The 11,820-nt window shown below is 43.1% G+C and overlaps 1 protein-coding gene across 2 annotated transcripts in view; it reads right to left on the minus strand.

Annotated features, from left to right (window-relative positions):
• Positions 1-11,820, minus strand: part of SCG5 (secretogranin V) — a 68,732-nt gene that overhangs the window by 11,055 nt on the left and 45,857 nt on the right. Inside the window, exons 3-4 of one of the 2 annotated variants that reach the window (XM_014532959.1) lie at positions 8,199-8,348; positions 1,495-1,607 (exon numbers count right to left, since the gene is read on the minus strand). In XM_014532959.1, coding sequence (XP_014388445.1) covers positions 1,495-1,607; positions 8,199-8,348 — 263 coding nt within the window. The remainder of the gene's footprint in view (positions 1-1,494; positions 1,608-8,198; positions 8,349-11,820) is intronic. The other variant, XM_014532958.1, reaches the window with a different exon arrangement.

Here is an 11,820-nt window from a genome sequence, read left to right on the forward strand (position 1 = left end):
TTCCCCATGCCAAGTCTCCCTAACAGAACTGCTTATGAAAAAGAAGAGAAATAAAATGATGCATATTGCAAGAAGCAAGATCAACTTAGGAGGTGTTATTGATTTGTTGTTTTAAGACAGGAAATGTGTGCATTTGAAGGTTGCATGTTGAATCAACTCAGTGCAATGTTAAAGCAAGATGATGAAAACGGTTAACAAGCAGGGACATCTTCCTCTAAAACCGTGTAAAAGGAAGGGAGAGCGTTTAGTCCTGAGACTACAAAATTCCTAGTAAAGTCGAAGCAAGGTCAGCTGCCAGTAATGAGCTGAGAAGGGATTGATAGCTTTAGAAGGGCTTAGGAAGTTAGGAATAGCTGCTCATTCACTCATTCCACAGATGTATTGACTACCTACTGACATGTGAACTAACACTCCCTAGTATTTTTCCACTTTTCTCACATGGCTTCAGCATCCAAGTACATGGGCCCAACCACAGGGACACAGCTATATCCCCATTAAACTGGGATCTCCTTTGGCCCATTGTCCCAGCCTGCCTTCACCATCTTGAATCCCAAATGTCACTTCGTGCAAGCCCTTCCAACTTTGTGTCATCCTTTGAGAATCTGATAATTACACCTTCTATATTTTTTAAATTAGAAACATTTATTAAAATGTGGACATGCAGGATGCCATGTGAAATCTCTCTCCCTGTTGACGTGGACCCTTTAACAAGCTCCCTTTTGGGGACGTTCTCTTGCCTGGGCTATGTCTCCCCACTGCTCCCAATAGGACTTCATGAACGATCTCATCAAATACTTTGCTGAAGTTCAAGTGCACCACGCTCACTTCATTTCCCTCATCGAGCTGGCAAGTCAGTGACTAATGCTGGCAAGTAGAATACAATTAGTTTGACAAAACTTGTTTTTAGCAAACCTGTGCCAAATGGTCGTGCTTTCTCTTTCCAAGTGCTTATAAACAATTTCCTTAACTGGCAATTATAGATCCTTGCCTGGTATTGACAGCAAGCTCACGGCTGCACATTTTTTTTTTCTTTCCTTAACTCAGAATTACATACATCTGTTTCTAAGCTTCTGGCATCGTTTTTCCTTAGTTCTGTAGCGGTCATTATCCTACTCTAGAGATAAAATTTGCAGATTTTCTCAGTATCCTTTTTTAAAAACAATCATATATTTCCTATAAGAGCTGCATGAAACACTGGTGACACTTTAGGATGTATTAGGAGGCAGACTGTGGGGTGGACCGTAGTGGAAGCCTCTGCAGCCTATAGCTAATAAGATGGGTTCAGGTCATCAACTCTTCAGATTGGCTGGAATATTGTGGCCTAGAGTGTGGTTTGGACCAGAACTACTTAAAGTCCCTCTCAACCAGAGATTTCTAAAAAATCAGCCACTAAACATTTTTTCTTCTCTCTCCCCACCTATATTGCTCATCTCTCCCATTGGTATCTTCAGAGCAGCAGAGTATAAACACACTAGTAACTAAGATTGGACTTACCCACTTGCCCAAGCCTGGGTAGTCATGTTCGGGATCATACAGGTGCTGGTGCAACTGGAATTCTCGACTGAACTCCGCTGTGTCGGGGGTGTGTTCTAAACATCCATCATCTGCTGCAAACAGCAAAGGGTTTGAGGAACGGCCAAGGCATTTATCATTATTCCAAAAGATAATTTATTAAAAACAACCAGACACCCAAAGGTCAGACTGTATTCACATCAGTCACTCTAAGTCACTTTTCCTCTGGGATTTGTTCATCCCAAATGCTCGTACCTGTGGCTGAGACTGTTTGGCTGCCCACCAAACCCACTTTCCCTTTCCCCTCTACACACAGCCAACTTCCCAGCCGTGCTTTGCAATAGGGCGGTGCTGTAGGCCTGAGTTTGGGCCAACGGGACGTGGGCAGAAATGATATATTCCATTTCCAGGCCTAGAACCTCCTATATAGCCCCATTCCCTGTCCCATGCCCACCTGTTGTTCTGCTTTATACATGTAGCCAATCAGGGCAACTATGTGGAATTTAATGAACTAACAAGCACAATAAAGGCAGACTCATAGAGAGCAGGCAGACAGCTCGGGTGGGGGGCAGGTGTCAGGGGTGGTAGAGGGATTGAGCAAAAAAGAGAAAAAGAGAAAGAACTCATGGACACAGACCACAGTGTGGTGATTGCAGTGGTGAGAGGGATGGGTGGAGGTGGAAGGGGTATAGGTAGAATACATGGTGATGGAAAAACAAAGATGAAAGATGGCAGTCTTGTTGCTGAACCTCCCACCCCACCCTCTCCACCACACCCTCACCACCTCTGGCAGGACTTCATAGGAGTGAGAAATAAACTCCTATTGTGTCAAGACACTATCTGCTTTATCTGTTATAACAGCAAGTATTTCCTTAACTAATACACTTCCCTTCCACATGACTCACTCTGTTTTCCCTTGGGTGAGCTCTTTAGCAACACTTTCAGCTCTTGGAGAACATACATGATACAAGAACAACAATCACTAGACGGTACCTGCGGTTGTGTGTTATGGGGGTAATGGGGTAAACTTTGAAGTCAGACAGAGCAGATCTTGGGGTTCAAATCCTGGCTCATAAGTGACAGATAGGTTTAGTTCCTTGGAAAAGTTAACTTAGTCTCTCTAAGTCTATTTACTCATCTGTCAGGTGGGAATAATCACATACGTACCTTACAGGCTGCTGTGAGAAGTAGAGATGATCGTACACAGAGCATTTGGCACATACTAGGTTTGCTTTGTTTTAATTCCTTCCCCACCACTTCGCTTTAAATGACAGTTTATACTATGACTGCTCTTTGAAATAAAGCACGTCTTCCATTCCAACCCAAGAAATGTTATCCCTCTTCGCTGCTGCTATTACCTATACCCTGTCATTACTAGAAACCATGCTTTGTAAGTCTTTTTTTTTTTCTTTCTGTCTCTAATGTGCTATAGACAATGGTTTAAACAGGGGCCAGGGGATGGATTGTGAATTTTGTGTAGGGCTAGGGCAGCGGTTCTCAACCTGTGGGTCGCGCCCCCTTTGGCGGTCCAACGCCCCTTCCACGGGGGTCGCCTAAGACCATCCTGCATATCAGATATTTACATTACCATTCATAACAGTAGCAACATTACAGTTATGAAGTAGCAAGGAAAATAATTTTATGGTTGGGTCACAACATGAGGAACTGTATTTAAAGGGTCAGAAGGTTGAGAACCACTGGGCTAGGGGAAGAAAGAGTCCCTTTGCACAGGGAGAATGAACCAGCAAAGGCAATGGTAGTCTAGTCCCCTGAGACTGCTCTAACACCTTCCGGCAGCTTTAGGCTCCAGTCTCTCAGCTCTTAGCAGCATCAGCTCTGGTGGAAGTCAAGCACCTGAACAAATCCCTAATGTGGCTCCCCACTTTTCACGGAACTATTTATCTAATTTCTTCATCTAGAGCAATAACACATAGAGAAGGGAGAGCAAATGAAGAGAATTCTGGCCGTCAGCATAAGGCAGCTTTGCAACCTGTTCATAATTGTTTCGCCAGTACCTCCGAGGGTCCAGATGAAGTCCTGTCCTGGGAATCAAATGTGTCTTGGGCCTGATAATGTGCCCTGGAATTCACATCCTATCCCTGAGGATGGACTCTCTGGGTCCTGCTGCTCTGTCCATGGTGAGGGGGGCTTGCTTCAGAGGAGAGCATGGCACGGGAGGGGAAGACGTGTTATTCTTGGGTTGCTCAATGGTGTGGTGTCACGATTCTCAGTGAGGCATATCTCAAGCAACTTCTTACAAATAATGGCTACATCTACAAGTGATTTCCTTTCTAGAATGCAAATTATGGTAGAACAAAGACCGAGAAACAGAAAGATAACAAAGAAAATGGCAGGTAAATTGTGACAAGAAAGGGTCTGGGAGTTGGGTTTTTATCCAACTCTAACAGCCCACCTAATAGCTATTCTCAGAGCTCCTAAGTACTTCATTACATAGATCTGTATTTTTCTTTTGTCAGGATAACCTACATTGCCTGTTTTTTAAAGGCATTGACTATGTCTTCATTTTCACAGTGAAGAGCCTGAGGCCCTGGGAAGCAATGAGAGCACTGTAGTGAACACTAGAACTCAGATCTCTTGGCTGTAAGTCTGCTTCTCTTTCCATCCTCCTATAACAGTAGTACTCAAACCTAGTATGCACCAGAATCACATGGAAGGCAGGTTAAAACACAGATCTCTGGGTCCTACCCCTGAATTTCTGATCCAATAGATCTGGGGTAAGGCTTAAAGTTTTCATTCCTTGCAGACCGGTGCAGCCACTATGGAAAGCAGTATGGAGTTTCCTCAAAAAATTAAATATGGAACTGCCATTTGACCCAGTGATCCCACTTCTAGGAATATATCCTAAGAAACCCAAAGCACCAATCAGAAAGAATGTACGTACCTCTATGTTCATAGCAGCATAATTTACAATAGCTAAGAATTGGAAACAGCCCAAGTGTCTATCAATAGATGAGTGGAGAGAAAAGCTGTGGTATATTTATACCATGGAATACTATGCAGTGGTAAAAAAGACGGATCTCTTACCCTTTGAGACAGCATGGAGGGACCTGGAGAGTATCATGCTAAGTGAAATAAATCAGTCAGAGAAAATCACGTATCACATGATCTCACTCCTATGTAGAATCTAAGTAACAAAATAAACAGATGAACAGAGTGGATCTAGAGACATGGAAGCATGGAACAGAGTGTGGAATCTCAGAAGGAGGGTGGCTGGAAGGTAATTAACCAAAGACCTTGTATGCATATATGCATAATCCATGCACACAGACAATAGGGTGGGCCAATGGGGAGGGGGGAAGGGGACATATGTAATAGTTTCAACAATAAAGAATTATTTTTTTAAAAAGTTTGCATTCCTAATAAGTTTCCAGGTAATGCTGATGCTGCAGATCCTGGAACCACCCCTGAAGAACCACTGCACTGTCCACTTAAGCAAATCCCTGTGGGGACTGTTGGTCTTCAAACTCTAAACTGCTCTCTCTTCCTACCCTCCAAAGCCCAACAAGCAAGTAAAATGCAGCAGGAGCGTGTGGCTCTGTGCAGTGAGTCGGGTTTTCCTGCAGCCTTGAGCCAGCGTCCCCACTTCTGGGCCACATCCAACTACTTTGGTTGCTCCATCCCAGGATGGAGGCTCCGTGCCCATGAAAAACAGAGACCTCACCCTAAGTGAAAAGAGGAGTATCTTTCAGAGACGGCGTCTTCCAGACAAAACTTGCATTGTGTTTAAGAAAAGCTGAGGGGCCAATGCTGACACAATTTTCAAACCGAGATAATTTGTCATGGTGTTTGGGTGCAGGGCACTGAATCAGGTAGACCTAGGTTTGAGTCTTGACTCGGCTACTTGCTACATAGATAATGTTGGGCATGTTACTCTCTAAGCTTCAGTTTCTGTGCCTATAAAGTAAGGATTAGAAGTACTAACTACTCTTATTAGGCTTGGAGAAAAAGACTACTTTGGAGCTAAAAGTTAGCACAAGCCCAAGGAGAGAGATGCATTACTTACTAGTGGCCAAGCTAATTACAATCAGGATGCCATTAATGACCCTTACCCTGTGCTAGGTGCTATGCCAAGTGCTTCACATGAATAATTTCATTTAATTCCCACAACAACCCCCATTTTGCAAATGAGGAAACTAAAGTGCAACGTGGTTAATTAACTTGTTCAAGGTCACATATTTTGACCTTGGGTTTGAATTCAGGTAATCCGAGTCTAGAGCCACTTGTTTTAACCACCAAGGTAAGCTGCTCAAAGCCCAGCATAAGTGTAGCTCATTCACCAGTCGTTCTCTTTGGCATTAGGAAATAGGAATGTGGCAAGAACATACAAGTAGCAAGGAAATTTTCAATTTTCTTCCTTAGCCAACGTCTTATCTTATGAACCCCCTCCCTCTCATTCCACCTCCTGGCCCCTAAGGAAACATCTCAGGATGGGTGTTAACTAGTTGAGATGTAGTTGGAATGTCGATTGTCAAGAGAAGTAAGGAAAACAAATGGCATGGGTAATCCACGAACAAAGTAGCCAGTTCCAAAGACACTAACCATGGGCAGCCGTTACATCATAGAAGGGAGGGGAGCATTCTCCATGCAGAAAAGAACCTCAGTTTCCATTTCAAAGAGAGAGAGACAGCAAGATGGCGGCATAGGTAAACACCGGAGACTGCTGCCGCAAACAACCACTTCAAAAATACAACTAAAAGATGGAACGGACATCACCCAGAACCACAGGAAGGCTGGCTGAGGAGAGACTCTTCAACTAGAAGGAAAGATAACAGCACACCGAGGCTCAGAGGAGGCGCAGTGTGGAAAAAACTCAGGTGCGGAGGTGCGCGCGCAAAGCGGGCTGGTGGCTGAGAGCGCGGTTGTCGTTTTCGGTCAGGGGGGAGTCTCAGACTCTGAGCTCCAGATACGGGCGAATCGCTGGGGACTCGGACCCAAACGGGAGAAGCGGGAGTGTCTGGCATCAGTTGGAAGGCAGCTTTCCCTCCGAGGTTTGCAGCGGTTCCGGGGGTTCTGAGAAGCAGAGCCTCTGGGAACAGGACTGAGGGCACCATAACGGCTCCCTCCGCCCGCCCTGTTGAGCCCGCCCCGCCCAAGCCCTGCGCAGAGCCATTTGCCAGATCGCCTCAGGCAAAGGCTAGATTAGCACCTCCCCAGAGGACAGAAGTTTTCCGCGGCAGACACAGCTGATTCACACAGCCAGTCGGCCTGGTGGTCAAATCCCTCTAGTATTAACTACAACAATCAAGGCTCAACTAGAACAAGACTGCGCACAAAGACCACTAGGGGGTGCACCAAGAAAGCATAAAAAATGCGGAGACAAAAAAACATGACAGAAATGGAGGATATAGAGCTAAAAATCGCAATTTTGAGGGCTTGCAAAAATGTGCTAGAAGCTGTCAATAAACTTGAGGAGAGAGTCACGAAAACTAATGAGACCCTCGATGCTATGATAAAGAACCAACTAGAAATTAAGCATACACGGACTGAAATAAAGAATATTATACAGACACCCAATAGCAGACCAGAGGAGCGCAAGAATCAAGTCAAAGATTTGAAATGCGAAGAAGCAAAAAACACCCAACCGGAAAAGCAAAATGAAAAAAGAATCCGAAAATACGAAGATAGTGTAAGGAGCCTCTGGGACAGCTTCAAGCGTACCAACATCAGAATAATAGGGGTGCCAGAAGATGAGAGACAGCAAGATATTGAAAACCTATTTGAAGAAATAATGGCAGAAAACTTCCCCCACCTGGTGAAAGAAATGGACTTACAGGTCCAAGAAGCGCAGAGAACCCCAAACAAAAGGAATCCAAAGAGGACCACACCAAGACACATCATAATTAAAATGCCAAGAGCAAAAGACAAAGAGAGAATCTTAAAAGCAGCAAGAGAAAGAGACTCAATTACCTACAAGGGAATACCCATACGACTGTCAGCTGATTTCTCAACAGAAACTTTGCAGGCCAGAAGGGAGTGGCAAGAAATATTCAAAGTGATGAATAGCAAGAACCTACAACCAAGATTACTTTATCCAGCAAAGCTATCATTCAGAATTGAAGGTCAGATAAAGAGCTTCACAGATAAGGAAAAGCTAAAGGAGTTCATCACCACTAAACCAGTATTATATGAAATGCTGAAAGGTATCCTTTAAGAGGAGGAAGAAGAAAAAGGTAAAGATACAAATTGTGAACAACAAACATGCATCTATCAACAAGTGAATCTAAGAATCAAGTGAATAAATAATCTGATGTACAGAATGAACTGGTGATTATAATGAATCAGGGACATAGAAAGGGAATGGACTGACTATTCTTGGGGGGGAAAGGGAAATGGGAGATGCGGGAAGAGACTGGACAAAAATCGTGCACCTATGGATGAGGATAGTGGGTGGGGAGTGAACAATAAAGATTTAAGAAAAAAGAGAGAGAGAGACAGACAGAATGTAAAGCCTTAGCAAGGAAGTCCTATGTGGGTGTATCTGAATATCTGAACTCACCAAGAAATGTATTCTCGAATAAAATTTCCTTTCTAATCCACTTACAAATACATGAGGGCTCATTGGACTAGAAATACCATTTCTCACAATATTTGTAGCTGATCTTAGAATGTTTTATTTCCTCCCAAAGACACTGCCATACATGGGGACCAAAGGACATGTCCCTTACCTGTTTTTCCAACAGGACAAGGATTTGGAGGGTCAGGGTAGCCCTGATCCTCACTGAAGTCCTTGGGAATGTTGTCACCAGTCAACTCTGCCACAATGTTTGGGATGTTGCCAAAAGGACCCAAGTGCTGCAGACCTTCATGAGCTCCACCTGCCGGGGGGAATCGGAAGTAGTTCATTTCAGTGCAATTACATTCATTTTAATGAATATTTAACCAGCCATGCCACACATGCAATGCTCTGCACTCTGTGTGGGGGAGAGAAAAAGAACCAAGCAATTCCTGCCTCTAGTAAAATTTTTAAAATTTAGTTGTAGAAACAGACACATACTATACATATATCTTTTCTACACAAAGTGCATTGTATACGTTCTAGAATAGAAATGTCCACACAGCATCATGGAGGCATAGAAAAGGGGGAGTTTCATTTCACTGATATGATGGGGAGGGCTTCTTGGACCAGTCGGAACTTGAGCAGCACTGACTCAGGCGGGTAGGGCTTTGGAAGCTGGGCATGGAGCTTGTGGCCTGGGTGAGGGAAGGTGGGGGAAGAGAAAGGTGAGAACAGGCTGAATGACAACCCTAACCAAAAAGGGTAGATAAAGAAAAAAGTCACTGCCATTCTAGATCAACCACTTCACATTCACTATATTTACTTTAATCATTTCTCCTCTGAATATCTTTTTATAAATAAATGTTTATTCATTTTTTACTTAATATTAAAGCACAAGCATCTTCCCATGTGGCTGCACAGTCTCTACTCCCATCATTATGAATGGCTATGCAGCTTTCTATCCAGTGGTTCTACCACAACATATGAATCATTCCCCTGCGTGGGACATTTAGTGTTTCCCAATTTACTCTTAGGTAGTTCATTTTTTCCATGTTTTGGATTAAACTTCCTCAGGATTGATTTCCACAAGTCAAAATACTAGGTCAAAGGCTATAAAGACTTTTATGGCTCCTTGTGTTATATTGCCAAACTGCTCTCCCAAAAAGGAGGTACAAATGTTTGGAGACCTTGAAGATCTCTTTTGTATTACCCTTTTCAGGTAGGGTTTTTATTATAATGATTCTAAAGGTAATAGTGGGTTAACAAATTATTTTTATTGGAGAAGAACATTGATTTGCATGCACTGGTTTCAACCCTAGCAATATCAAATAAATGGGTAATAAGTTTTGTAAAAGAAAAGAAAAAAAAGGAGGCACAATTTATAAAGTATCTTCAACAAAATATGAGACTATCACTTCTACAGCATCCTTATCAGCACTGGGTTTTATACAAATAATTTTTATGTTTTCTTTGCTAATTCAAAAGGCTCTTAGAAAAAGTACTTTTTATTTGTAATGTCTTTGATTACTGGGTCAGTCAAACATCTTTCCATGTGCTTATTACTAGTTTTCATTTCTTTTTTGTGAGTTGTCTGTTCATGCCCTTGGAACTTCAGTATTTCCAATATAAATATGTATGAGCATTTTACATAATAAAGATATCAGGCCATTGGATGTCACATTTTCTGCAAAGGTTTCCCCATGTTGTCTGACTTTGAATTCTGGATATTATGGTGATATTTTCTTTTTTCTTTTTTTTTTTTACTTCAAAAGTATTTATTGTGTGTCCCTCTTCTTGCTAAGCACTTCACAGGCATTATCTCATTTAATTTGCATAACAATCATATGAAATAGTTATTACTATTAGTGTCATCCCCATTTTATTTTTTAAATTTATTTAAAATGTTTTTATTGATTTTTTTGAGAGAGACCAAGATGGCGGCATAGGTAAACACCGGAGATTGCTGCCGCAAACAACCACTTCAAAAATACAACTAAAAGACGGAACGGACATCACCCAGAACCACAGGAAGGCTGGCTGAGGAGAGACTCTTCAACTAGAAGGAAAAATAACAGCACACCGAGGCTCAGAGGAGGCGCAGTGTGGAAAAAACTCAGGTGCGGAGGTGCGCGCGCAAAGCGGGCTGGTGGCTGAGAGCGCGGTTGTCGTTTTCGGTCAGGGGGGAGTCTCAGACTCTGAGCTCCAGATACGGGCGAATCGCTGGGGACTCGGACCCAAACGGGAGAAGCGGGAGTGTCTGGCATCAGTTGGAAGGCAGCTTTCCCTCCGAGGTTTGCAGCGGTTCCGGGGGTTCTGAGAAGCAGAGCCTCTGGGAACAGGACTGAGGGCACCATAACGGCTCCCTCCGCCCGCCCTGTTGAGCCCGCCCCGCCCAAGCCCTGCGCAGAGCCATTTGCCGGATCGCCTCAGGCAAAGGCTAGATTAGCACCTCTCCAGAGGACAGAAGTTTAGAAGTTTTCGACACAGCTGATTCTCACAGCCAGTCGGCCTGGTGGTCAAATCCCTCTAGTATTAACTACAACAATCAAGCAATCAAGGGAACAAGACTGCGCACAAAGACCACTAGGGGGTGCACCAAGAAAGCATAAAAAATGCGGAGACAAAAAAACATGACAGAAATGGAGGATATAGAGCTAAAAATCGCAATTTTGAGGGCTTGCAAAAATGTGCTAGAAGCTGTCAATAAACTTGAGGAGAGAGTCACGAAAACTAATGAGACCCTCGATGCTATGATAAAGAACCAACTAGAAATTAAGCATACACGGACTGAAATAAAGAATATTATACAGACACCCAATAGCAGACCAGAGGAGCACAAGAATCAAGCCAAAGATTTGAAATGCGAAGAAGCAAAAAACACCCAACCGGAAAAGCAAAATGAAAAAAGAATCCGAAAATACGAAGATAGTGTAAGGAGCCTCTGGGACAGCTTCAAGCGTACCAACATCAGAATAATAGGGGTGCCAGAAGATGAGAGACAGCAAGATATTGAAAACCTATTTGAAGAAATAATGGCAGAAAACTTCCCCCACCTGGTGAAAGAAATGGACTTACAGGTCCAAGAAGCGCAGAGAACCCCAAACAAAAGGAATCCAAAGAGGACCACACCAAGACACATCATAATTAAAATGCCAAGAGCAAAAGACAAAGAGAGAATCTTAAAAGCAGCAAGAGAAAGAGACTCAATTACCTACAAGGGAATACCCATACGACTGTCAGCTGATTTCTCAACAGAAACTTTGCAGGCCAGAAGGGAATGGCAAGAAATATTCAAAGTGATGAATACCAAGAACCTACAACCAAGATTACTTTATCCAGCAAAGCTATCATTCAGAATTGAAGGTCAGATAAAGAGCTTCACAGATAAGGAAAAGCTAAAGGAGTTCATCACCACTAAACCAGTATTATACGAAATGCTGAAAGGTATCCTTTAAGAAGAGGAAGAAGAAAAAGGTAAAGATACAAATTATGAACAACAAACATGCATCTATCAACAAGTGAATCTAAGAATCAAGTGAATAAATAATCTGATGTACAGAATGAACTGGTGATTATAATGAATCAGGGACATAGAAAGGGAATGGACTGACTATTCTTGGGGGGGAAAGGGGAATGGGAGATGCGGGAAGAAACTGGACAAAAATCGTGCACCTATGGATGAGGACAGTGGGGGGGGAGTGAGGGCGGAGGGTGGGGCGGGAACTGGGAGGAGGGGAGTTATAGGGGGAAAAAAAGAGGAACAAATGTAACCTGAACAAAAAAGATTTAAT

Source organism: Myotis brandtii, unplaced genomic scaffold (assembly GCF_000412655.1).
Source record: "Myotis brandtii unplaced genomic scaffold, ASM41265v1 scaffold927, whole genome shotgun sequence".
In the NCBI taxonomy this organism is placed as follows: Eukaryota; Metazoa; Chordata; class Mammalia; order Chiroptera; family Vespertilionidae; genus Myotis; species Myotis brandtii.